This window comes from Rousettus aegyptiacus, unplaced genomic scaffold (genome assembly GCF_014176215.1).
Source record: "Rousettus aegyptiacus isolate mRouAeg1 unplaced genomic scaffold, mRouAeg1.p scaffold_m13_p_5, whole genome shotgun sequence".
NCBI lineage: Eukaryota > Metazoa > Chordata > Mammalia > Chiroptera > Pteropodidae > Rousettus > Rousettus aegyptiacus.
The window spans coordinates 41,730,405-41,757,550 of NW_023416308.1; the positions used below are offsets into that span (position 1 = coordinate 41,730,405).

At 38.6% G+C, this 27,146-nt stretch overlaps 1 protein-coding gene across 2 annotated transcripts; it reads left to right on the forward strand.

Annotated features, from left to right (window-relative positions):
- The first annotated feature begins 8 nt into the window (after positions 1 to 8).
- On the forward strand, positions 9 to 26,801 carry BUD13 (BUD13 homolog). 2 transcript variants are annotated; one of them, XM_036220888.1, is made up of 11 exons: positions 9 to 4,178; positions 6,034 to 6,127; positions 9,351 to 9,435; positions 12,087 to 12,157; positions 12,197 to 12,899; positions 13,963 to 14,180; positions 15,729 to 15,834; positions 16,186 to 16,324; positions 16,636 to 16,820; positions 17,059 to 17,140; positions 25,582 to 26,801. In XM_036220888.1, the coding sequence occupies exons 1-11, from the start codon at positions 3,898 to 3,900 to the stop codon at positions 25,673 to 25,675; spliced, it is 2,058 nt and encodes a 685-aa protein (XP_036076781.1). In that variant the 5' UTR covers positions 9 to 3,897; the 3' UTR covers positions 25,676 to 26,801. The 2 variants fall into 2 exon arrangements, with proteins under 2 accessions (XP_036076781.1, XP_015990408.2); XM_016134922.2 differs by having other exon boundaries at positions 12,087 to 12,899.
- The last annotated feature ends 345 nt before the right edge of the window (positions 26,802 to 27,146 follow it).

Below are 27,146 nucleotides of genomic sequence, written 5' to 3' on the forward strand. Positions count from 1 at the left end.
TTCCTCATAAATGTGTGAATGCTTGCTTTCTGCCAGGCACACCACTGAACAGTGAACGAAACAAAGCGCTGCTTTCATGAAGCTTCAAGTCTAGTGGGGAAAACTGATTGATAATGAACCCAAAGTAAAGTTATGTCAAACTGTGATTAGTGTTATGGAGGAAGGTGAAAGCATGGAAGGGGGATGAAACACCTGGCGGCAGGTGTTTCAAGTAGAGTGGTCAGGAAGATATTAAGAGGGTGATAATTTGACATTTGGGCAAAGCTCAAAAGGAGGTAAGGAATAAGCCATGTGGATAGCTAGGAGAAGAGTTTTCCAGGCAGAGGGAACTGCAAATGCAAAAGCTCTGAGGCTGGAAAACATTCTAACTAGTTGTGGGTATTTGAGATCATCAAGTCTTCTCTCAATTACAAATGGGGAAATAATCAGAGAGGGAGAGGTCTGCTTATAGTTGCATGACCCAGTCAGCATTTCAGCCCAGGGCCCTTGACTCCCCAGCTGGTGCTCTTTGCACTGCATTAAACACTGATGATTCCCGCAGTGCTGGCTGCAGGGATTTGTTCAATAAACACCTGTTAATTGAGGTACTATGGCAAACCTCAGTGCTTTGTGCTACAAACTGAACTCTGAATGCCTAAAGATGACTTAGTATATCACACTCATCCACTCTCACTGCTCTATTAAACTGTTCTCAAAGATCACAGGTGGGATTTTCCAATTGGAAAATGTTGTCATTCTCTGTTCTTTATTTCTGTCACATTTGACAGGGGACCATTTCTTACTACTGCACTCCTGCTTCCCCCTTGACTTTGTGCATTCCTTATTTGAAATCTCTGTCTCCTCCCTCTTAAATGTATTTGTTTTCAAAGGTTCTGTTTTCAGATACCTCTCCATACTGAATTCTTTGGCATCTTAACTACTTTCATGTGGGACTGACTCCCATACCTGTTTCTCTAATTTCTGTGAGGGCAAGAGTAAGGTGTTTTAAGAAGTTGGAGACTAAGGTTAGCAAATGACTGACAAACTATAAAGCTGCAACATTTTGAATAGACTTCTAACCAAGTGTTCTGCTCTAGTAGATTGTCCATAGATCTACTTCCAATTGACTTGAGGGTCTGAGTTCACCAGGTAACCTGTTGATTTATCATTTGCTCTCTTGAGTGACTTTCCATATGGGTTGGTTGTGCTTAGAAAGTGGGCCCTGGTGTCAGGTTCATCTTCCATTGTAATGGGAAAAAATGGCATTCATTTATTACAGAGCCTTGTGAGTTTGATTGGTATGAGGCAATCATCTAGACTTCAGACAGTTATTAGGAAATGATAACCTGGGTTTCTGAACCTGCAAAGACAGGAGAAGGTACCTGATTGGGGTAACCCAGCTAAGGTACTTTCTGCTGATAGGGCCAAGTCCTGGCAGCCTTGTTTTACACTTAACTCCAACTCCAATATCACTTCATACAACCTGACAGGGATGGAGTTTTCATCTAACTGCATCTTACCCCACAGCCTCTAGCATACAGCATATAAAAATCTGTTACATGATAATCCTCAGCAGATGCTCATGATTCTTCTTTTCTGGACTGAGCCTTGTTAGGGCACTGGAGGTAGCATGGAGGTAACAAAGTATGGTAGGAAGGGTCCTGCTCTAAGGCCAGGAGAGGTAACGGTAAAGCACCAGCCCAAGAACGTAGCTTGAGTTTCACAAACAGGATAAAATTTAAGTGGAAAGTTTTGCGAGTATATTAAGGAAAAGTTCATTTGCAAGGGTACCTCATCTTTCAAGCATGTTAAATATGTCCGTGTTTAGCCATTAGAACTGGGAACACACAGGCATTGAATGTATGTCGGTGTCGTGATGAGGTGAACACTGGGATTAAGTATGAAGGGCAATTGACTTGCTAGCTCAAAGTATTAATAGTGGGTTCAGTAAGATAACATTCTTTTTACATCTGTGGCATGTTGCCTATTGCACATTGGAAGGAGTGGTGCTTCTTAAATTTAGAGCAGTGATGTTTAAGACACTTGGCTTTATTTGTATTTCGTCTACAGGAAAATAGTGTTTTCATTTGTGAAGAGAAAAGAGCCAGTGCTGGTTCCATGTGTTCACCTCAGGATTCAGGAAGCCCTTTAATACTGGCACCTCTAATGCTTCACTTTCCTGGTCTGCAAAATGGGGATAATCATGGTATATACTTTATAGGGTTTTTATGAGGATTTGTGAGTTAATTGTGAAGTGCTCTTAGACTTAGGTTCTCTCATATCACAAAAATTCTAAAGTGTCTGTTTCTGCTTTAAACCGTTTCTGGGAAAAAGTAGCTATCAATAACATCCCCATTTTATAGGTAAAGAAACATTTTCAGAGAAGTTAGGTAACTTCCAGAAGGAATTAAAGCTCGAATAGGCAGCTTCAAACCCAGGTCAATCAAAAACCTGAGTTTCTAAGCATTTTGAGGTCAAGTCCATAATTATTGCACTTGCTTTATTAGATGCAACTTGCAGAGCGAGGGCAATACTGCTTAACTGTCCTGAGAGGTAGACAGGGTTGGGACATGAGCTTAAGGTTGGGTACTGAGTAGTGAGTGGAATTGAAGACAGAAAAGGACAGGAGATGGGCTGATGGGGCTGAGAGGACTATACTGCTAATGTTCACTGGAGCAGAAATGTGAGACTTTTCTAAAAGTCTGCTGACACCAGGCTGGAGAAGCGGGGCTGTGGACTTCATTTTGAGATATATCAAAGTGGACTGGCAGCCAAGGTAGGGTTGCATGGGGCCCTCCAGCTAGTAAAGTCCTGTTGATCCAGTGTCCCCTTCTCGCAAGCCCTCAGAGACCCAGCCACTTTTTTTCCCTCCCCTGGGCATGTGCTGTGACCATTCAGCATACCCTAGTGGTTAAAAGTTCAAGCTACAGGGCAGTAATCACCAAACCTGTTCTGTGTATTTTGGAACATGTATCCTAACATGTGTATGAGGTATAACAATACCTTCTTGACTAACATACTTTAAAACAGTGACAAAAATTTAACTTCTACATGATTTAGTAAAAATAATCTAATATTTAAAAAAATTTGGATTGCCTCTTGCAATCCACTTTGCTAGCCTCTGCTCCCAAGTGTTGGTCATGTTCTGGCTGGCTGTGTGAAGTTGGGCAACTTTCTTAACCTTTCCAAGCTTCAGTTTTCTTATTTGTAAAATAAAGATAATAAAACTATCTGAGGAGTGTAAGGGTTAAATGAGATAATTCAAGTAAAGCTCTTAATGTCTACAAGGAGAAAAGTCTTTTCTTTTCCCCCTAAATGTATTAGAATTAAATCTCTCTAGGGTCCCTCTTTTGCTATGCTGAAAATAGTCTTTTTCACTGGAAAGGCTCTTTACAAAAGATAGCCAGGGACTATCAATAATATGAAATACAGGGAAGTTGCACAGGTTAGAGGCCTCCACATTTTCCAAAGTACTTATATTTGGTTTGGAATTTCTAACTTTTGAATAGTACTTGGAAGCCTATTAGGGCTGATTCCTCCCCACCTAAACAAACACTAATAAAAATAACCTACATAATGCTATGTGCCAGACACTGTCCTAAGCACCGTACACAGTATTATCTCAGTCCTCTCAACCACTGAGTTACATGTCATTGTTATCCTCAATTTGTTAGATAACTTGCCCAAGGTCGTGGAGCTAGGAAGTCATGCAACTCCAGAGCCTGTTTTTTAACCACTATATTATGGTCCTCTTGGAGGTGCTGGGGGATCTTTGGGTCGTAGCTGTAGCCCCACGGCTTACTGCGTAGTCTGCTGAATGAGCAGGTGGATGAACAAACAGAAGAAACGTGGTTGCACCGTCACAAGGTTGAATAGTAGACTAGGCGACACGAATGCACATTCCCCATAAGCCTGCAAATGCTCTCACCTGTCAGCCCCCGCAGTCCTGAACGCACTCGTCACTTCCGGTTCTGGCCCCACCTCTCCACCAGCGTACGTTTGCGTTCGAGAATTTTGCCCTCAGCGCCGAGCCGTCGCCCCGCCCTCACTGCTGCCATGGCGGCAGCTCCGCCGCTCTCCAAGGCCGAATATTTGAAGCGGTACTTGTCCGGGGCAGATGCCGGCGTTACTGGGGGTTCCGAGTCTTGTCGCAAACGTCGCAAAAAGCGGCCGAAGCCTAGCGGGGCCGGAGGCAAGGGGTGAGTTGGTCCTGGCAGGGGCAGGGTCTGCGACGGCTTGCCACCCCTCACCTTCCCCAACTCCGCCTTCGCCCGGCTCTTCCAGTATCAACGCCCGTTGGGCCTCGCTCTCTGAAAGCTGTTGGGACTCTTCCTGAGCTCAGAGCCCATGTTGGTCGCTCCTCGCGCCCCCGAGCCCTGTCTTCGATGTGTTCAAGCCAGGCTGTAACTTTACTTACTGTTTTCCCGCCTTTGTAGACTGTCCTCTCCTGTAGAGAATGAATATTGTGCCCCGAGAATATTGGTGGAGCTAATTAAGAGCCTCGGTGCTTAGGTGTTATAGGGCCCAGAACTTGTCTGTGGACCTTCTCCAATCCCAAGGACTCTGAGTCAGAGACCTATACTCACTTCCTGTTACTCTTACTACTACTGACAATAACAACTAACACACGGTTCTTGTCATGTGCCAGTCCCTGTTCTAAGTACATATATGAATTTATTTAAGCTTCACAATACCATGAAGTAAGTGTTGTTATCCCCATTTTTCAGATGAAGAAATTTTTGTGGCCCAGTGTACTGAATTAAATAGTGGCCCTTCCTTCCAATTCATGTCCACCCAGAATCTCTGGATGTGACATTATTTGGCAATCTATCTATCTATCTAATAGATAGATATGACTGATGTCTTTTTAAGAAGAGGGAAATTTGGTCACAGAAACAGATATAGAAGGAGAATGACCACGTGATGATGGAGGCTGGGATTGGCCTGGCTGCCACTAGCTAAGATCTGTCTCGGATTACCAGAATTTGGAAGAATCAAGGAAAGAGTCTCCCCTAGAGCCCAGTGAACATTGCCTTACAGATACCTTGATTTCAGATTCCAAGTCTCTAGAACTGTGAGAGAAATACATTCCTGTTGTTCTAAGCCACCCAGTTTGTCTTAGAAAACTGATACACCCAGTAAAGTCAAGTAGTTCCAAAGAACCAATCCATATCCTTTCCTGGTTGGATTCTTGCCTTCTGTCTTCCTGGCCCTTTGATGTGTGTGGATTCTTTGGAAGTAGTGCCATGTAGTGAAAATAGCCTGAGCTTTGGAGCAGCTCTACATATAGTTTGAGTCCTAGCTGTGCCACTTTATGGGCTGTGTGGCTTTGGGCAAGACAGTTTATCTATCTAAGCTTCAGTTTCCTTATCTTTAAAATGAGAGAAATACTGAATGATAGCACTTATATTAAATGATTATTGTGTGATTAGAAATGTATAATGTGATCTTGGCTTTTTAGATAACTGTTCATATCATGGTAGTAATTGTTATTTTTTGGGACTCATCCACAGTTTATCTGTGCAACAAACATTTATGGAATACTTATGCCGGTTATTGCAGGGTGTTGAGCATACCACTCTGAATGAGAACGTTGTCCCTATTCTGATGGAGCTTATAGTTTAATGGAGATACAGGCTTTAAACAACTAATTATGCAGCTAATTGATTTATATCCTGTGTGAGAAATGCAATGAAAGTATTCCAAGAATTTGTAACAGGGGTTCTTAGTTAGGAGACTTAAGGGAGAATAGTCAGGAATTAATGTTCAAGGAAGTTGCTACAATCTTAAGAATGAGAGTAAGTAAAGAATGAGAAGAGTAGGACTGTCTGAGGGAAGGAATTGAGTATGGGAAAACTGATACGGGAAATAATTTGGCTCATTCTAGGCACCGAGAGATGACCAGTGCGGTAGTGAACTGAGGAGGCAGTGGTTCAGGATGAAGTTGGCCATATAGGCAAAGACTGGATTGAGCTTTATCTTAAAACAAATAGTGTTCATAGATTGTTATAAGAATGTTTCTTTCTTTTCGATCTTTTTATTTTTCACATTTAGAATGCGAATTGTGGATGATGATGTGAGCTGGACATCTATCTCCACCACTAAAGCAGAAAAGGAGGAAGAGGAAGATGATGGAGATTTGCCTGTGGTATGTATATTTTGAGGCTGTGAAGACTTTGAAATTCAAGCCTCTCAGTCTCTACTCCCAGTGCAGGGCAGATTTGTAAGAGGGAAAGTTGAAGTCAGAGAAGAGGTGACACTTTCCAAAGAGCTGTTTTAAAATAGCCCTCTTTGATGATGCCTATACACTGTCTTCTTTTTTTATGGAAGGCCTCATCAGTCTAGAAATGGGAACTAATCACAGAGAGAGGCAGGACTAGAATTAGCAAGGTTCAATTTGTTGGAATTTACCTTAAAAACAATGTTCAGCTTCAATTATAGGAAACTTTTTCTTTGTTCCTTTTATTCATTGATTGAACTAAACTTAAAAATTTATATATTGTTGCTTAAGTACTGGAGATATGTAGATTAATAGAACATAGTGTCTGTATGCTAGAGTTTATACCCTAAAATGGGAGACTAGGTTTCAAATAATTTCAACAATATAATGTTGGAGCTATATTTCATATACGTACCAAATGTTATTAGAGCACAGAGGAGGTAGCATACTTTTTATTCCATTCCATTGGGAAATTCCATGAAGAATGTAAATATCTATTTGAAATAAGTTTTGAAGGATAAGAGCCAGTTGGGTTAAAGCATAGGCAGATAACCTAGCATTAGTATAATCATGGAACCTTTGCTGAGAATAACTGAGAAACAGATGAAAAGGAGAACTGTTGATAGGCTGTATTATGGTAGAAAATTGTAAAGATGAATTCCAGACAAATACAGTTAATGTTAATCCCCAGCATATTCTGTAGTAGATTATTCGAAAGGTAGTTTGTTATTAATTATAAGGGAAATAGTGGTCATGAGGAACCAGTTAGTTTCAGTCAGAATCAGTCAAACCTAATTAATGTTTACAACATTTGTTTTTATTTATTTTTTATTTTATAAAAGCAATACACATTTATTATGGAATATTTGGTAATTATAAGAGTTTAAAGTCTTAAAAAGAATATAAAAATCACTTATACAGTGACCATCTGGTGGTAACAACTGCTACCATTTGGATGCATATTTCTTTAATTAATAGATTATACATACTTTTAATTATTTTTTCAAATATAATTGTGATCATACTGTACCTATGGGTTTTGAGCCTGCTCTTTCACTTAATATGTTGCCAATACTTTAGTAAGACTTTTAAATATTCTTTGAGAATGCGATCTTGAATGGTTACATAGTAGTTCATACATATATATTAATTTAACATATCTTATTACTGGACACATAAGTTGTTTCTTGTACTGGAATATCATAATGCTTTGATAAACATACATAAATCATTATAGGAATCCGTTATTTATTCCTATGGTATGAAATTATATCCCTTTTGAGCTGTAGTTCCATATTGCTTTCCAAAAGATAGCACCAATTTACACTGTCACTAGATATGTATAAGAATCCCAGTTTTTTCATTTCTTCATCAATACTAGAACATTATTAAGTACAACAAAAACCATGGCAGACCTATGCCAATTTGGCAGGTGAACAGTGGTATCCAGTTTCTTTGAAAAATGGTGAAATAAATAATTTTTCATATTGGGCACTTGTATTTTAATGAATTTTTGGTATTTTGTCCATTTTGTAGAAAATTTGCAATTCTAATTTTTTAAATTGATTTATTTGATATTTATATAAGAATGTATATTTTACATGTTATAGCTATATTTTGTCATTTGCCTTTTCATTTATAATAGTTTTGGCATTAAAAATTTTTAATTTTTATGCAGTTGTCTATTAATTTTCCTTTATAATATTGTCTTTTGCTCCTGTCATTGTCCCAAAATCTAAACAAGGAAGATCCACTGTTCTCTACACTAGTTAAAACAGATCTCAGAATTGAATTCATTTTTGTTACTTGAAGACCATCACTAGGACAACCACAATAGCAATGACAGCACAAGAATAATAGGTATAATTTATTGAGCATTTACCATGTACCTAGCACTGCTGAGCGTACATGAATTATCTCACTGAGTCATAGCAATCCTTTGAAACCTACTTTTACAAATGAGGAAGTTGAGGCCTAGAGAGAATAATTTGCCAAAAGTTACACAAATACTAACTGGCAGAACTAGGGATTTAGATCTCAATTTATATTGCTTGAAAGCCTGTGCTTTTAATGCCCAGTGAGAGATCTCAAAACTAGGTTATGTGAGGAATGATGGTAGGATCTTGGGAGAAGAGAAGTAGAAAGGAATTATGACCTAGTTTGAATTCCAGTTCTGCCACTTGCTACCTTGTGACATTGAGAAAGTTACTTAACTTTGAATCATAGTTTACTCTTTAATATTGTGGAATATTTCTTTACATTGCTATTGTGAGGACTGAGTGAGACCGTAAAATACAAAAAGTGCCTTGCACATAGTTGCTGCTCTGTAACTAGAATTTATTATGCCAGTCATCTTGAAAGTCTGTCATGTGGAAAGAGAATCAGTTACATCAGAAGTCAGAGCTAGGGTCAATGGAAAGAAGTTGTAGAAAGGTAGATATGGGTCTGATAAAACTAAGCACTTTCTAGCACTGCCCAAAAAATTGCAGTGGACTGCCTTATAACAAAATGAGTTTCCTGAATTGATTTCCTGACAGGGAGGGACTGGACGAGTGATCATTTATCAAGGATGCTATAGAGAAGATTCCATATTTGGGACTTGGGATGATATGAAATGTGATATTCTCTCAAAGATTCTATGATTCTGTGTATATCTTAATGACATCTTTTGATCGGATTCAAGAATACCTGTCATTGTGACTACCTATAGTAATTAAAGTTTCATAAGGAACCCGAAACCCTTGATGAGTGATAGCATGACAAGGATTTCACCTGTATTTTCACTCTGAATGCAGTATAATAAAAATAAAGAGGTAAAAATAAAAAGGTAGAAGGAATTCAGCTTGTATCTTACAAGTGGCAGTTGTGTACCTGGGAGGTTCATAAAAAGGTTTGTAATGAAAAAAATTAACTTTTGGAAGGAAATTGATTAGTCAGAGAAAGATCTAGACTTAAACCATCCAGTGATAATCAGATGTTTATGGAGGAGGTAGAACCGAGGACCACTATGTGTTTTTTCAAGGCTGTTTTGGGGCTGTGTGTGCCAAGTATATCAGCAATGGGAATGATAATAGCTTCAGGTTCTTGAGACAACAGTGCTTCTTGGCTGGATCCTGTGGATTTCCTCAATACCATGTCCTCACTCCCTTAGGTGGCTGAATTTGTGGATGAGCGGCCGGAAGAGGTAAAGCAAATGGAAACCTTTCGTTCTAGTGCCAAATGGAAGCTTCTGGGAGGTGAGTTCCAATAATAGATAAATATAAATTAACCATTTATAGGGAAAGCCTTTTTTTCTTTTATATACTTTTTTTTTTTTTTAGAGGAGTGCATAGTTTGTTTAGTGTGTCAATTATCCTGAAAAATATAGTGTGAAGTAGAATTCAGAACTTCTTCAGAGGTAGTAAAATGTGGGAACTGTGAGACCAGGTATCCCACTTTCTCTTACATTTTGATATTAGTGTTACTGAGGTCAAGAAGTGACTCATTTGGGAGCCTTTCAGGACCGACTCCTCACAAGCACTTGGTACATAGGTATGACTTTGGAAGAGTATACAGGCATATGAGGAAGAGTTTAGAGACTTGAGCAACATCTGTCCTCAAAATGAAGCAATTCATGTATAGTTCAAGGACTAATGTTTTCTGTCCTTTATATTAGTAAATCTTTATTTATTCTTCCCTTAAGTATTGGTATTTTACAGTGCATTATCCTCCACTAGCCAATTCTACACCTTCTCCTTAGGCTAATACTTTAACTCCCTATTTTAAAAAATGTTTGAGTTTTTGGTTTGGACAAAGGGCATTTGTCTGTCATGTCTGAACAGAGACGAGACCTAGTCTTATTTGTCTTGGTATTCCCCCAGGCTATTACAAGGAGGTACCATTAATAAATATTTGATGAGTTATTGAATTGCTAAAAGGTATTTGATTCCTGCAGCCTACTGCTCTTTGATAAACCATCACTTGTCTTAATAGTCATTTCCCCTCTTCCAAAAACCTGATACGTACATACTTAGTAAGAGACAGAGACTGTGAAATACTTAGTCCCAGTGAGTCATAGCTGTGGTTCCAGCAGTCATTCGGGCTCTGTGTGGCCAGTGGAAGTGTGCTGGTTTTTTACTGCCTGTTTTCATTCCTTCATAAACAAGAATCTTGCTGCTTGATAGTTTTTTAACTCTAGTTTACCCTTGATACTTATTCCTTTTTCACACATGGAGCGTTGAAGAGTTAACTCCTAAACAGGATTTGTTTTTTTCTCTGTTATGCTCTGTGCCTTAAGGCTAATTATCCTGCAATTCTGATTAGGAAAAAAAATCCATAACAAAAGTGACAGTTTGCTATAGGATAGTGATCACCATTTTGTCAGTTAATTTTTAGTGCATTATTGTTGTTTTAAAAATGAAAAGTTTATTAGTATTTTATCAGAATCCAGTTTTACCTAAAAATTAAAAAAAATTTTTGATTAGTTGACATTCTTTTACATTAGCTTCAGATGTTATGGCATAGTGGTTAGACTCTTAAGTGTTTTACTCTTAATCATTATTTTCTGCCTTGTCCTGTAATTGTGTTTTAGTCTTTCCCATAATCCTTTTCTCAGAGATAATCTTTTGGTTTCTGTATCTGTAAGTCTAGGAAATGATAAACATATACACGTGCGTGCGCATACACAGACACACACACACAAATAGTTCTTTCTGTTTTGCCTCATTCTCACTGCTCTATCCCCATTTGTTAGTAGAAATATCCTCACTAATCTGTGACCCTTCCTTTCTTTTTAGTAAATACGGAATTTATTAACTTCCTGAAGTAGATTTACTCTCAGGGCCCCTACAGATATCAGTACTTTTCTGAGGGGTGGATTCTAATCAGATACGCCTAGTCCTCAAAGTAAAGGATTTGACTTGGTTTAATTCAACAAGTATTCATCGGGTTCTACCCAGCTTTTTTTGTATTTAGGCCATAAGGCTCAATGACATGAAACGGAGGAAGAGGACAAACTGTGTTTTGGAAATGTTCTGAGTTGCTATAAACATTTTTATCAGTTAGCCCTTTGAAAATTGAAAGTTTCAAACTTTTTCCTCAACTACATATTTTTAAAGATTGCGTGTGGACTCTGGAGTGAAACAGATCTAGATTTGGATATTTATTTACTCCACTTATTAGCAGTATGACTTTATCAAATTATTTAATCTTTCTGAGTATCGACTTTCTTATCTGTATAATTGGGATAATATTTATCTCCTAGGTTTGTTGTGGGAATTAAATGAGGTAATCTATATAAAGTATTGGCATGTAGAGGTGATGAGTAAATGCTCACTCTTCTCTTTTTTTGGTGATCTCTTCCCCTCTAATAAGGAGCACAGTGACATGGGATTAAGTAATAGCATTCGTTTTGATTTGGCACAGATTTAGTCAAATAGCTTTTTGAAAGAAGAGTGAGTACAAACTATAAATTACCTAGGCTAAATATCATAGGAGCCTCTGACTGAGAACTCTGGACAAATAGGTTTTGGGAAGAGCATTGGGTTGGGAATTAGAAGACTGGGATTTTGGTCTGGCTCTTCATTTTGGTAGCTGTGACCTTAGGTAAGAAACCATTCAGCAACTTAGTCTCTAGTTTCATGTCTGTAAAATACGATACCTTCCCTGCTTTCCTTTTAAAGTATAATATGAAAATATATTTAAAATACTTTGCAAATTTATGACTTGTTAGGCAAATAAGAGAGATTATTTTAAAGATGTTTATGAATGCTATTTGCTGCCCCTAAGCAAGGAAGCTCTGCTCTGAGTAGTTTTGAGATGTATGTTCCTGGGACATCTTCTGAAACTTTGAGTACCAGTGGTGAACATAGTATTTGTGGGAATCTGACTCTTTGCTGTTTGTATTTAGGTCACAGTGAAGATCTCCCTTCACATGGACATTTCCATCACGACACCCCGGACCCTTCACCTCCTAGGAGGGTCCGTCACGACACCCCGGACCCTTCACCTCCTAGGAGGGTCCGTCACGACACCCCGGACCCTTCACCTCCTAGGAGGGTCCGTCACGACACCCCGGACCCTTCACCTCCTAGGAGGGTCCGTCACGACACCCCGGACCCTTCACCTCCTAGGAGGGTCCGTCACGACACCCCGGACCCTTCACCTCCTAGGAGGGTCCGTCACGACACCCCGGATCCTTCTCCACCAAGGAGGGCACGTCACGACACCCTGGATCCTTCACCTCCTAGGAGGGTCCGTCACGACACCCCGGATCCTTCTCCCCCAAGGAGGGCCCACCATGATTCACCAGATCCCTCTCCTCTCAGGAAGCCTCATCGTCATTCTTCAGCTGTACCTCCTAGGAGGGCCCATTATGACACACCAGATTCATCTCCTAGGAGGGCCCTTCACAGTTCCTCAGATATCTCTCCCCATAGAAGGGCCCATAACAGCTCCCCTGAAACATCTCAACCTAGAAGGACTCTTGATTCTTTGGACACATCACAGGTCAGGAAGGTCCATCGTGACTCCCCCAATTTGGGTCCTAATGTTCCTCATTCACGGCCTAGAACCAAAAGCAGTAAAGCCCCAGAAAGAGCCTCTAGCAAAAGTTCTCCATCACTCCCGAAGAACAGCAAACATGAATATGACTTGGACCTCTCTCCTCCACGAAAAAGGCAGGCAAAATCCCATTTTGGAAATAAACAGCATGATTCTAAAGGTGAGCATCGATTGTCTGTGAGAGGGACTTATTTTCTAGGTGCTTTTCTTTGGAACTTGTTTTATTAGGTATTTATGTCATTAGAAATGAGAGTGGAGTTGTAGTCTTTTCTGTATTCATTTTTGATGTAGTTGAGCCCTGGCTATGCAGTATATACATTTTACATGTATGGTCTTGCCTGATTTTTTCACTTAACATTGTCTTCTCCATGTCATAAAAACATTTCTTCGTTAATGTAATTTTTATTGGTGTAATATTTCCTAAATATTAGGGAAATTTACTTAACCATTTCCCTAATATTGTATATTTTAGGTTCTTTCTAAATTTTGCTTTCATAATTCTGTGTACATAAACTGTTGCTGTGCCAGATTATTTCTTTGTCTATTTCTAGAGAGATTTCTTGGAACTTAAGTACTTCTAGGTATGTTTACTGGGAAACTAAGTAGAAATTGATTTACTGGGTCAGAGGGTAGTATATTTTAAAGACTTGATACATATTGCTGATTGCTTTTTTGGAAGGTGATCTGTGATGCATGTGTCTACAATGCAGGCCTGTTTGGTGAAATTTACTTCATCTTTTTGTCCCTAGTTACTGTTTTAATTTTTAAATTCAGATAACGTTGTTATCCTTTAGTCTGAAGACATCAGAATATATTCTAAGTGGTTATATTTTTTAACCACACTACTGAGATCTGAGTGCAAGTTGTTTTACTCATTCTGTGTCTAGATACATATGACACAGATGAGTATATTGGGATCTCACATACTAGTCACAGTCACTAGTAACTTGGGAATAGAACCCTGCATTCTGACTGTTGGTTTTAAAAGTTGACTGACTTTGCCTTTCTTCCTTGTCATCTGTGCTTGTATTTAACTTAGTGATACAGGAGGACTCAGTGAATGTTGGACATTAGCCTGGTATGTTCTTTTTTAAATTCTGACAAGGGGATTAAAGATTTTATTCTTTAATTTCTAGGCTGTTTACCCAACCATAGGAAATTTCATACAAGTTTCTCACCTAGAAGACATCTGAGTCACATGTTGGACTTTTCTTCCTAACCAGGTGGCAGTCTGAAAGCCTCTGATTCAGATCTCTCCCCTCCACGGAAGAAACAAAGTTCAGGGCATCAGGACTCTGATTCAGATCTGTCGCCTCCACGGGACAGACTTAGACACCAGAGCTCTAGTTCTGACCTGTCTCCACCGAGGAGGAAACAGAGGACCAAGTCTTCAGATTCCGATCTGTCTCCACCTCGAAGGACTCAGCCTCCGGGAAAGAAGGTAGGAATTTTCAGGAACCATATTCTCTCAGACAGACTTCTGCCTTCTGTACAAGTACCAGAGGTTCAAGCCAGAGGAGGAGGAGGGAGATCTTGCTGGATTAGTAAATCTAGCACAAAGGACCTCTAGAGTTCTTTCCTTTTCTCTGAAGGCAGGACTGCCTGTAACCCAACCCAGGTGAATTTACAAATACCAGATTTTCTAAGTAGCTTCGGCCTTTATATCCTCTTAATCCCACAAATCTCATTTGAATAGGTTCAGAAAAACTTCCTATTTTCTTAGGAGTAAACAGACCTGTAGTTTACAGAGTGAAGTTAGGAGCACAGACTTTTTGTCAAATAGATCCCATATTCAAATCCTACTTCTTCCACTTGTAATCTGTAAAATTCGAGCAAGATACATAGTATCTCTGAGCCTCAGCTCCTTAATTTGTAAAATGTGGGTAATAATAGTGCATATTTTAAAGATTATTGTGAGAATAAAATGAGTTAGCGTAAGTAAAACTCTCAGCACAGTGCCTGAGACAAAGTATTTAGTGTAAGTACTTATTATTTTTGGACCGCAGGTCTCTGTCTCCAGAGCTTAAAAAGAGGTACTTAAAATATAAAACTATTTTAGAAATCATATCACCTGGGAAGTCAGTGTTTTATTTTAAAACTATGTTGAAGCCTGAATTAACAACAATAACAAATCCACATGAACCCTGAGTAATTGTGTTTTAAAGAACACCAGTTCTAGTGAAGGAATCTTATTCCAGTGAGTTGGTTAAGAAACAGATGATAGAGTCTGTGGTGTGCACATCTCTCTGCAACACAGACTTTTCAGGTAAGTCTTCTCTATAGCCCACGTGGTTCTGGTAGGGTAGAGCGGCCTGTCCCTAACCTAGGGGTTCTTCTCTTTTTGGGAACAAAGCGAGGTCTGTGTTTCAGATGGATCTTGACATTTTATGTATCTGTTTAGTCCATGACAATTTAATATTTGTCTTAATCAAATTTATCACATTACTTAAGGATATCAGGATATGGTGTGTATTCCATTTGTGAGTTGGTTTGTTATCTTGATACAAGGTGGAGCTTAGTAAAAAGTTTTGATTTGGTCTTATCTTTTCATTATCCTGAAATATATCCACAACTTAAGGAACTAATGTTTGATTGAGTTTGTATTTTAAATGGAATGTTTTATCAGTGTGGGTCTCTACTGGAGAACTTAGAGCTTGATACAGGTTTCTGGTCAGGTGACTGGAGAGTGAGTCTTCATGTATGCAGTTTATATGCTGAAAAGTCAGGAATACAGATGTTTAGCCTTTCCTTTAATATCTTGTTGGTTTGTGTTTACTCTTAACCTTGATAGTACTATTAATTTTCTATGAAATTCAATTTTATTATTTTATTTTGTGAATCCTGTGGCTGATAATAAGAATATAAAACTAGAGTTTCTAGTTTGGTTATTGTTGATCATCAAACAAAAATGCACCTAACTGTGTATATCCATGGAGCCTACTGCTACATTGTCTCATTAATGTTGGATGCTCCCTTTTCCATTGCATAGGCTGCACACATGTATTCTGGGGCTAGAACTGGGTTGGTGTTAACTGACATACAGCGAGAGCAGGAGGAACTCAAGAAACGGGACCAAGAAACCATGGCATTTGAAGGTAAAAATGTAAAAGTGCAGAGACAAATCGAGGCTCATGTAGCTTTCATTTTATGTTGTCAACGTAGCTTATTGTATCTGATATTTTATTTGCTATCAAATTTCAGCTCTGGTTTTATGCATTATTTCAACTTCTTAGTGGGTCCAACTGGTTCTTTTCCTTCTTGAAAAATGTTAGTTTTCAGGATCATCACCAATATATACTTAGACATTAGTAGGAACTACTTTTAGTCTGGCTGCAAAAGTTCTTAATTAACATCAGGATCCCAAGTGGTTGATTTCAGGTATCAAAATATTATTTCTGATTTCGATACCTGGTATTTATTTTTAAAAGTATAATTTTCCTTTGCAGCTGAATTCCAATATGCTGAAACCGTATTTCGAGATAAATCTGGTCGTAAGAGGAATTTGAAACTGGAACGTTTAGAGCAAAGGAGAAAAGCAGAGAAGGACTTGAAGAGAGATGAGATGTATGCCAAGTGGGGAAAAGGGTAAGGAAATCACTGAAACGTAAAACAAGACTGTGGTGACTGGAGAAAGTCATTCTCTCCTGTTCGGATCATTTAGTTCATGTTCTGTTTTAAAGCTCTTTTCAGGAATGGGAAATTCAGTGTACTCACTCTTCCTAAATATTGATATCGTCTACACTTCCAGTTGGTAGTCTAAGAATTTTGCCCTTTTCAGTATTTGACCTAGGCTGCTAGAAAGTGGAGGTTCTCCAAATATAGCAGTGTGGTCCATGTTAGCATAAGAATAGAAATGTTAAACAGAATAGCAAACGGTCTTGATTCTTTTTGCCCAGACTTGCCCAGAGCCGGCAGCAGCAACAAAATGTGGAGGATGCAATAAAGGAAATGCAAAAGCCTCTGGCCCGCTATATTGATGATGAAGATCTGGATCGGATGCTGAGAGAACAAGAAAGAGAGGGGGACCCCATGGCCAACTTTATCAAGAAGAGTAAGGCTAAAGAGAACAAGAATAAGAAAGGTGAGTCTTTGGGGAATCATCAGGGATGGAGGTGACTTATGCAAAGAGAGAATCACTAGGGTGATGATAATACAGCTATGTGCAAAGAAGGCTTTCCCATACAATCTATGTTTCTTGTATTTGGGAGTTCAGGTTCAACCCAATAGAGAGTTCTAAATAAAAATTTTTTCCACTGCCAGGTAGCTCTGTATTGAATCGTACAGATAACTGTCTTGTTTTCTCTCTCTCCTCTCATTAGTGAGACCTCGCTACACTGGCCCAGCACCACCTCCCAACAGATTTAATATTTGGCCTGGATATCGCTGGGATGGTGTGGACAGGTAAGCCTTAATTTTTCTTACACTTGTTTTCTCTTATATCTGACCCTAACCTTCCCTAACTGTAAATCACTCTATACTCTGCCTCATTCTCTGCTCTAATCACAGTGTTAGTAATATGTAGTTTGCTCACTTCTATTTATGAGGTCCTCAAATCCCATTTCCTGTGCTTAGAACACTCCTCTTTCTTTTTTCCTTTTCAAAGCTTAGAAGGCTCTGGACAAACAACTCAGGTGGTCCAGAAAGGACAGACACCCTTTGTTTTTGATATTGGTCACTTCTACTGACATTTTCTAAGGTTTAGAGGGGATGAGTGATGGTTGGTAGTCTGGAGCCTTCTGTATGTTGTATCTAAAATGTAGCCCTTGAATCATCTTAAGAGTGAGTTACTTGTAATGTCTCACTGACCTCCTACCACCTTACCTATTCATCTGCCTGATCTGTATCCACATACTCTTAACTTCTTATCTGTTATCATGGATGAACTATATGTGCTTCTATCCAAAGTCAGTCCCCCTACTTCCATGTTGGATCCCATCTCTTCTTGCCTACTAAGGGACGTTGTTCTAGCATCAAGCACAATGATTCTCAAACTTTTTGATCTCAAGACCCCTTTACTCTCTTAAAAATAATTGAGGATCTCCCAAAACTTTTATTTATGTGGGTTATACCTTAATACTTACTATATTAAAAATTAAACTGATGAGTTTAAAAAGCATTTACTAATTCATTAAAAATAATAAAGCCATGACATTATCATAATTACCATATTTTAAAAGAAAAATAATTATATTTTCGAAACAAAACAATAGAATTTACATTTTTGAAAATCTCAATATCTGACTTACTAGTAGATAGCAGGATTTTGCATTTAGTCTGTTGCAATATATTTAGTTGAGGAATAGGAAGAAAATTCAACTTTATATATAGGTAGTTAGAAAAGGAAGGCGTATTATATTTTTTTGATACAGAACAAGAACTCAACAAGTTATAGTTTCTTAAAGGTTATTTGTAATATGGAATCTGAAACTATATCAAAAAACTTTCATACCATTACATTAAAATCCACTGGTGGCTTTTTTTTCTACTTTGGATGGATCTTTTACCCCTGCATGATTTTATAATATTGCACACTAGTCATTTAGAAGATATTTTGCTGAGTTTTTCACACCTTCCAAATGTTGACATATTTCATTATACAATATCAGATGATCTTGTAGTTGTTAACAGTACCTGTGATCTCATCACAAAAATCTTGAACAGGAAGTTAAAGAATTCATGGTGATGGATACACATTTTTCAAAATTCTAATTAGTACTTGGAAGCTCAAATTTTTGTCAGCCTTTTAAAGATGTTTCATCACTTTCTGGCCTCCATTGTTTCTAATTAGAAGTCAACCCTCAGTCCTCATTTGTTTTATTATTAACCCCACCCCCACCTCCTTGTTGTAATGTATTGTTTTTCTCTGGTAGCATTCAAGATTTTCTTCTTGTCTTCGATTTTCAGCAGTTTGACTATGGTGTACCTAGGTGTTGTTTTCTTTGAATTTGTCCTGCTTTGGGCTTATTGAGCTTTTTGAATCTATAGGTTTATGTTTTTCATATTTGGGAAGTATTTAGCTATTTTTTCTTCAATTATTTTTTTTCTGAACCACTCTTCTTATCCAATTACACTATTTTCTACCACTTGGTATTATCCCTCAGATCTCTGAAGTCCTATTTGTTTTTCTCTCATTGTTTTTATCTCAGTTCTTTTTCTCTTCCCCGCCCCCAGCTTTATTGAATTAGGCAGTTAGTTGCTCATATTTACATTGTACAATTCAGTGATATTTTTTCAATTATAGTTGGCATACAATAATATATTAGTTTCAATTGTACAGCATAGCAATTAGAGATTTATGTAACTCACAATGTGGTCACACCACTTAATCAAGTACCCCTCTTCCTCCTTACATATTTTTTACCTTGTTGACTATTTTCTTTATGCTACACTTTATATATATCTCCATAACTGTTTTGTATGTATCCGTTTGTACTTTTTAATTCCTTTGCCCTTTTTCACCATATCCCCTACCCCCTCCAACCCTTCTTATGGTCTGGTAGCTCTCAAAATATTCTCTGTATCTATGAATTTATTTTCATTCTTCTTGTTGTTATTTATTTTTTTCTTTAGATTCCACATGTACATGAAATAGGGGTATTTGTCTTTCTCTTCCTGACTTCATTGAGCACAATACCCTCTAGGCAGTATCTTTTTCCATCCCCTTCCTTTTAGTCTGTGAGTGTCTTAATCTGAAGGAAGTCTCTCATAGGCAGCATATGTAGAGGTCTCGTTTTCTTATCCATTCAGCTTCTCTATCTTTTGGTTGGAGCGCTTAATTCTTTTCTGGAAAATTTGAGGTACATGATAGGAATGTAGTTATTAACCATTCTTTATTCATGTTGTGACATGATTTTCTTCTTAAAGAAGTCCCTCCAACATTTCCTGTAATACTGGCGTGGTGGTGATAAATTCTTTTAGCTTATTTTTGTCTGGAAAGCTTTTCATCTGTCCTTTGACTCTAAATGCTAGCTTTGCTGAATAAATCATTCTTGGTTGTAGGTCTTGGGTCTTCATCCTGTTGAATATTTTTTGCTAAGCCCTTCTGTCCTGCATAGTTTCTTTTGAGAAAACAGCTGACATCTTATGGGTTTTCCGTATAAGTAACTGTTTTTCTCTTGAGGCTTTGGTATTTGAATTATGATGTGTCTTGGTGTGGACTTCTTTGGGTCCCTCTTTCTTGAGCCTCTCAGAGCTTCCTGGGGTTGTATGTCTATTTCCTTCACCAAGTTAGGGAAGTTTTCCATCATTATTTCTTCAAATATATATTTAACTTCTTGTTCTCCCTCTTTAGGTACCCCTGTGACACGAATGTTGTTAACTGTTATTTTGTCCCATGGGCTTCTTAAATTATTATATTCTTGGTTACTTTTTTTCTTGCCATTCTGATTGAGTGTCCTTGGCCTCCCCATCCTCTATATCAGTGTTTTGATTCTCTTCTTCCTCCATTCTATTGATTCCCTCTAATATACTCTTCCTCTCAGATAATGTTTTCTTCATTTCTAACTGGTTCCCTTTCATAATTTCCATTTCCATTTTTATGTCTTTTTATCTCTTTGTTAAAGTGCTCACTGAGTTCATCTACACTTCCCTCAATTTCATGGAGCATCTTTATAACCAGTGTTTTGAACTCTACATCTGTTAGATTGCTTGACTCCATTATTCCCGGATCTCTGTTCTTTTCTCTCATATGGTTTCTGCTTCTTTGTCTTCCCATTTTAGCTGCCTTTCTGTGTCTGTGTCTATGTACTAATCAAAGCTCCTAAGTCTCCAGGTCTTATTAGCATGGCTTTGTGTGGTAGGTGTCCAGTGGCACAGTCCTGAGAGGGGTTCAGCTGTAGGCCAAGTTTAGCCACAGCCTGTGCCCCTCTGGGGCCATCTGTTAAGATTCAGCAAGCGTTACACAGATGCTGTGCTTGTAGTTTCTTCAAGAAGTCACACTAGAAACCAAGGTCAGCTGCTACCAGTGTGAGGTTTGGTGCTGCTCAGCAAGTGGCACAGGTGTCACTGAGGACACAACTGAATATGGCTTGGGTAGGGCTGTGAGTTGGGGGAGGCAAAGTTTCATTCCTACCCAGTTCTTCTGGGTGAGAATGACCTCTGTTATCTAGTTTGATGACATCTCAGCTATGGCAGTGCTATGTTTGCACAGTGGGACGTGGGGTAGAGCTCAACAGAGAGACAATGGATACCACCAGCACTTATACCTGGGAGAAAGCCTTGCCTCTGGCCCTTGCTCCAACAACTTAGTGTCCCCCTGTAAGTCTCTGGTGTTACCCGAGCAGCCCACTTAGTGCTGGTGCTCAGAGCGAGCAGTTCGGTCACCATGAAAGTCTGCTCGCAGACACGGCCCCTTTAAGAGGTGGCTGCTATAGCCTCGGTCCCACTCAGCCAGTCTTGCATCTTCCTCCCTCCTACCTCCAACCATTTTGGGGTGATTTCTTATTTCTGTCCCTAGTTGTAGGCCTTCTGTTCCTCTAGATCCCCAGGGCAACAATGTTTGCTGTTTGCACTGTGTTTCTGTCTCAACTTTGATGTGGTCGCAAGAGGGGATGAACGAAGCGTTTATCACCTCTGCCACTTTGCCTGGGTTCTTGAGCTCTCTTTTTCTCTCTTTTCTTAAAATGAGATAATTTCTCTTGATCCGTTTTCAAGTTCATTGACTCTGCCATCTCCAATCCTTTAGACCCATAAATGAATTTTTCATTTAAGGTAGTTTATTGTATTTCCAACTCTAGATTTCCATTTGGTAGTTTACATTTCTCTGCTGAATTTCTCAACTGTTTATTTATTGAGACATTTTCCTTTTCCTTGAGAATATTTATAATTAGTGCTTTAAAGTCCTGTCTGCTAATTGCAACATTTGGTTACCTCAGGATTGATTAGTTTTCTGTTAATAACTTTTTCTTGAGTTCGATCACATTTTAGTGTTTCTTTGGATATCTGGTCATTTTTAAATGTATACTGGACATTATGAATGATACATTGTAGAGACTTTGAATTCTGTCCTTTTCCTCTGAAGTGTGTTGATTTTTATTCTGGTAGACAGTTAACTTGGCTGTTTTTGAACTCCAAACTCTTTCTCCTTTGCAGTGGGCAGCAGCTAAAAATTCTGGTCAGTTCTTTTAATTTCTAGCTGTTGCTTTTTCATCGGTCCTAATGGCGTTTCCCTTGTACAAGCACAGTTTAGCAGGTAGCCGAGGATTTGGGAGCAGTTTATACACAGACTTGGGGCTTCATCCCTTTTGCGGCTCTGCCCTTTTGCACTGACGCCTCAAGCCAATAAGCTTGTGGCTTTCTGTCTTCCTTAGCAATGCAGGGTAGCAAGTGTCCCACTGCAAAAAGCCACACAAATCTCTCTCCACATATAGACTCCCATCTTGATTCTGCCTGCTTTTGGTCACCCTCCAAGCCTTGAAAAACTTTCAAATGCTTGTATTTTTATATTTTGTCTAGATCTTGTAATTGCTGTCTGAGGGTACGTTAGTCTATTAAGTTCCTCTGCTGTGATTGGAATTCACTGCTTTACCTTATATGGGTATAAGGCATTGTCTTCTGTCTCTGAAGCTGCCATCAAAAATCAAGGCTCTGGTTCCTCATAGTGACAGGTGTTCTTAGGGTGGTTGTCCTCTCAGGCTAGCTCCCTGCTTTGGTTTGCAGCTCACTATATATAGGCTCTTTTTTTTGGTATCAGGAAGATTTTTCAGAAAACTGATTTACCAGATAACCAGAAGCAGATATTTTTGTATCCACAATCCTAAAGATGTTCCCTGCTATAATGAGTATTCTTTTTTAATTCCTGGACCCAAAACTAAGAGCTCTCCCTGACCTAGTTTTTTATTGATGTCTAATTTTTCTCCATCTCTCCCAGAAATTTTCCTCCACTTTTCGTTCTTATTTTCTCCTAGATTTTTCCTTTTGGTTCCCTTTTTCATCCTTGCTTTCTTTCTGATTATTTATTCTTTCATCATCTTTTCTAGTTTGGTTTTTGGCCCACTGCAGATGAATATTTCTAGAATAAATCTATAGTGTGTTACAGTTGGAAAAACCCATAAGGTTAATTAAGCCAACTCCCATTATTTAAAAGAGAAACCGATGTCCAGATAAATTTAACAACTTACCTACAGTCATTCAGCTCACCTGATAAAGCTGGAAATAGAATCCTGGGCTCATGATTCTCTAGTCCAAAGCTCTTTCTAGTGTGAGTTTTCTTGCAGTTTGCTTTTGATTCTGTTTAGAGTTTGGTGTATTATTCATATGTCTTTTATCCGTGTGATCAAACTAGTGCTGATTCTCTTAAGTACTTATTCCCCAAGGCAAAAAAAACAATAATTTCCTTGGTGCTCTGGAATACCACGGATGCTTTTAAAGATGGAGGTGGTGCCATTCAAATACACTTCCCTTCTTCCCAAAGCCTTCCATTACTCATCCCTTAGGGAAGGCTTTAGGAAAGAGGGAAGCCTGTTGTTCCAAGTAACACTTAGCATACATGTTATAACTTTAAGCGGCTAAGTAGTAGGTGCCAGGGTCTCACAACTAGTGAGATATAGTCCCTGAGCCCAGGAACTCACTTTCTATGTAGAGGAGAAGACAAGCAGTAAATAATTGCAATGTTACTTGATAAGTATTATTATAGAGGATTTTCAGAGTGCATACAAAGGTGGCATACAAAGGAAGAGTTTGTCCAGGGAATGATTCCTAGAGGAGGTGATACAGGAGCTTAGTCTTAAGGGATGGCAGTTACCAGCCAAGATAAGAAGGAAAGGAAGGATGTGTAAGGAAGAGGATTATATTTATGCAAAGTCGTAAGGATATGGAACATCTTGGTGGTATAGGGGAAGGAGTAGTCTTAAGCAGATTGCTGTTGTTGGATAGCATTCGTGTGGAGTTCTGTGAGATGGACTGGAAAGGTAATCAGAAGGCCTTGGAAGCATTTCTGAGGAGCTTGGTCTTTATCCTAGAGACAAAGGGGAACCATTGAAGGATTAACAGCATTTTTCCACTTTAGTTAGATGAATCGTTATGGCAGTAATATGAAGCATTGAAAGGCACAGGTTTGGAAATAAGCAGACACTATACAAGGCTGTTGCAGTAAACCAGAATACAGGTGATTAAGGTCTGTACCGTGACTTACTCTTGTAAGTTGAGAAGTGTTTAGGGGATAAGATGGCAGGACTTGGTGACTGATTTCCTGGAAAGGGAGAAATCACTAAATTTGACAATAAGGAAGGTTACTGATGACCTGAAAGAGAGCTAACTCTGCAGCATAGTGAAACAAAAGCCAGGCTCTAACATGTTAAAGAGTGAATGAAAAGTAAGTACAGTGAATGCAGGCTCTTTCAAGAAGTTTATATGATACAGAGAGATGGACAGTTTTAGAAGTGAGTTGACATCCACTCCATGATATTCATCCCTGTATTGACTTTTGTGACATTCTATTCTGTTTTTTTTTTCTCTTATCATTTCTTCTTGGCCACCTTTAAAAGCTTCTCTTCCTCTGTGTACCCCTTAAATGTTTTAGGGTTCCATTTATAACCCTTAACTGTTCTCAACTCCATGTACTCTTTCTGACCAAATATTATCTAGTCACTTTCATTTACCACCTAAATGTACATACTTTCCAAAATCTGTGTTTGTAATTCAATCTGGTGTTATTTAGCTGTGCATTATGCTTCTCTATTGATATGTACTTAAGGCAACTTAAGTGCAATGTATTCCAAACTGAACTCATCAACTTCCCCTACTCTAAACCTACTCCTACTCTTTTGTTCTATCCTAGTTAGTAGTAGCTTTATTCACTTAGTTGTCACTAAAATTATTAACCTAGGGGTCAAACTTACCTTTTTCTCCTTTGCATTTATATATACCTAATCAGTCACTAATTCGTACTATGTCTTCTCTCTCTTTCTGTCCATCTTCTTTATCCTTATTTTCATCATCTGTTGGCCGGACCATTGCAGTAACTTTCCTGTCCCATCCCCAGAGTGATCTCTTTGAAATGCAGTTTATGCTCCTGCTTTAAATCTATCCCTACGAGATGAAATCTAAGCTTTTTATAATGGTCTACAAAGTTCATTATGATTTTGCCTCTGCCTAATCTTTCTGACTTTGTCTCGTGCTACTCCTTTGTCATACTTTAGGCTCCATACCAGTTTGCTTTTGGTTCCCTGCATGTAGCAATCTATTTCTTATTTTTGTGCCTTTGCTCTCGTTGCTCATACTGTGCTCTGTCTGGAAATACCCTCCGAATTCCTCCAGCCCTCCCCACCTCCAACTCTTTAGCTAATTCTGTTTTTTAGACTTAGCTTAGGGGCCACCTCCATGAAGCTTTTTCTGACTATTGTCCATCTCCCTCCCAAGCTGAGTAAGATCTCCATTCTCTTTCTGTGACTCCCAATGCATACTTCTATCATGGCTTATGCATTTTGTTTGAATTATCTGTTTAAATGTCAGTTTCCTTTACTAATCTTGGAGTTCATCAGAACAGATGCTCTGTCATACTCATTTTCATGACACAGTGCCTACTATGTAATAGAATTCTCTCAATGTTTATGTAATGAACGGATAAAATACAAGATGTAGACATCGACTGAGAGTGAGTTGGCCTTTTAGAGAGTGGCAAATGGTTGAACCAGTTGTCAAAGACTGAGAAAAAGGTCTGAACAATGTCTAATAAAAGGATGAATTATATATTTTGCCCCTTTGATTCTATTGCATATTCCTTAAATATTTTCACATGACTGCCTTTTTTTCTTCCCTATTTATAAGATTGTGAACTCTTCTCTTTTTTTCAAAAATAAGTGTCCAGTTCATGATTCTGGCTGATTATTATCTCTTGATTGCAGATCCAATGGATTTGAACAGAAACGCTTTGCCAGGCTTGCCAGCAAGAAGGCGGTGGAGGAACTTGCCTACAAATGGAGTGTTGAGGATATGTAACTTTTCTGAGGCTGTGAAGGGTGGTTGTGGTTGTGGACATAGGGTAACCACATATCCAGCTGTAACAGTTGTCTATGCTAATATTCAGGGCCCACACAGACCAGCAACTTGTTGAATACCAGTTTTGACTACTAGCATTTGAGAAGATTTGACCCCTGATGTTTGGACAGAGGCACCTGTAACTTCTCAGGTGTGTTAATGCTGGCTGTTGCTGGCTTTCAGAGAAAGCATTGATTTCTCAGTGTCCCAGGATTTGTTCATGGTTAGGGTTTTTTTTTTTTTTTTTTAATAAACATACATTTATTTTTTTTAAAATCACTTTATTAACTGAGTATTCTGTTTTGGAAAGAATGCAAGCTAGTGTTGAACCCCCATGGATCATGGATGGTGATAGTTGGATTTTTCATTAATCCAAAAAGCGCTATATAGTAGTACTTCATCTGCATTGTTGCTTTCTGTGGTTTCAGTTACCCATGGTCAACTGTGCTCTGAAAATATTAAATGGAAAATTCCAGAAATAATTCATAAGTTTTAAATTGCCCATTGTTCTGAGTAGCGTGATGAAATCTTGTTCTGTCCCGATCCATCCCTCCCAGAATGTGAATCATCCCTGTGTCCAGCATCTCTGTGCTATAATGTTACCCACCCATTAGTCACTTAGTAGCCATCTAGGTTATCAGATCGACTGTTGTAATATCGTAGTGCTTGTGGTTCAAGTAACCCTTATTTTACCTAATGATGGCTCCAAAGCACAAGAGAAGGGATGCTGGCAGTTTGAATATGCCAAAGTGAAGCTGTGAAGTGCTTCCTTTAAGTGAAACAGTATTTATATATAGGAAAAATCAAGTGTTGTAAAGTTCAGTACTATTCATGGTTTTAGGTATCCAGTGGGGAATCCCCTGCAGATGTGGGGGGACTACTGGATCAGTGAACCCTTTTCAGTAATAGAGCTGTCCTCTTAGAAAATAAAAGTTAGTGCTAAACTGGACTTGGAAATAGACATGGCTACTTAGAGACCTGATACAGGTAGTATCACAAATTAGTGGAGAAGAGATGGATAATGGTGCTCAGAAAATTGGCTTATTATATGGACAAAAATAAAGTTGGGTCCCTACCTCAAACCACAAAGAAAAAAGACATTCCAAAGTGATTAAAGACCTAAATGAAAGGTAAAATGCTAAAGCTAGTAAGAAAAATGGATTATGTCTTTGTGACCTTGAGGTAAAGATAGATTTAAGATCCCCAAAGCACAATTCATAAGATGTGATAGCTTTGATGACTTCATAATTAAAGATTTCTAGTCAGTAAAGCATCCTGTAGTCAAGGCTGCAGATGGATATAGTTTAGGAGAAATGTTTGCAGTGTCTAAACTGACAAGGGGATTGCATTATATAAGGGATCAAATATAAAACAACTGCAAATTGGGAAGAAAAAAACAAAATATAAAAAGGACAAAGTATGAGTAGGTAAA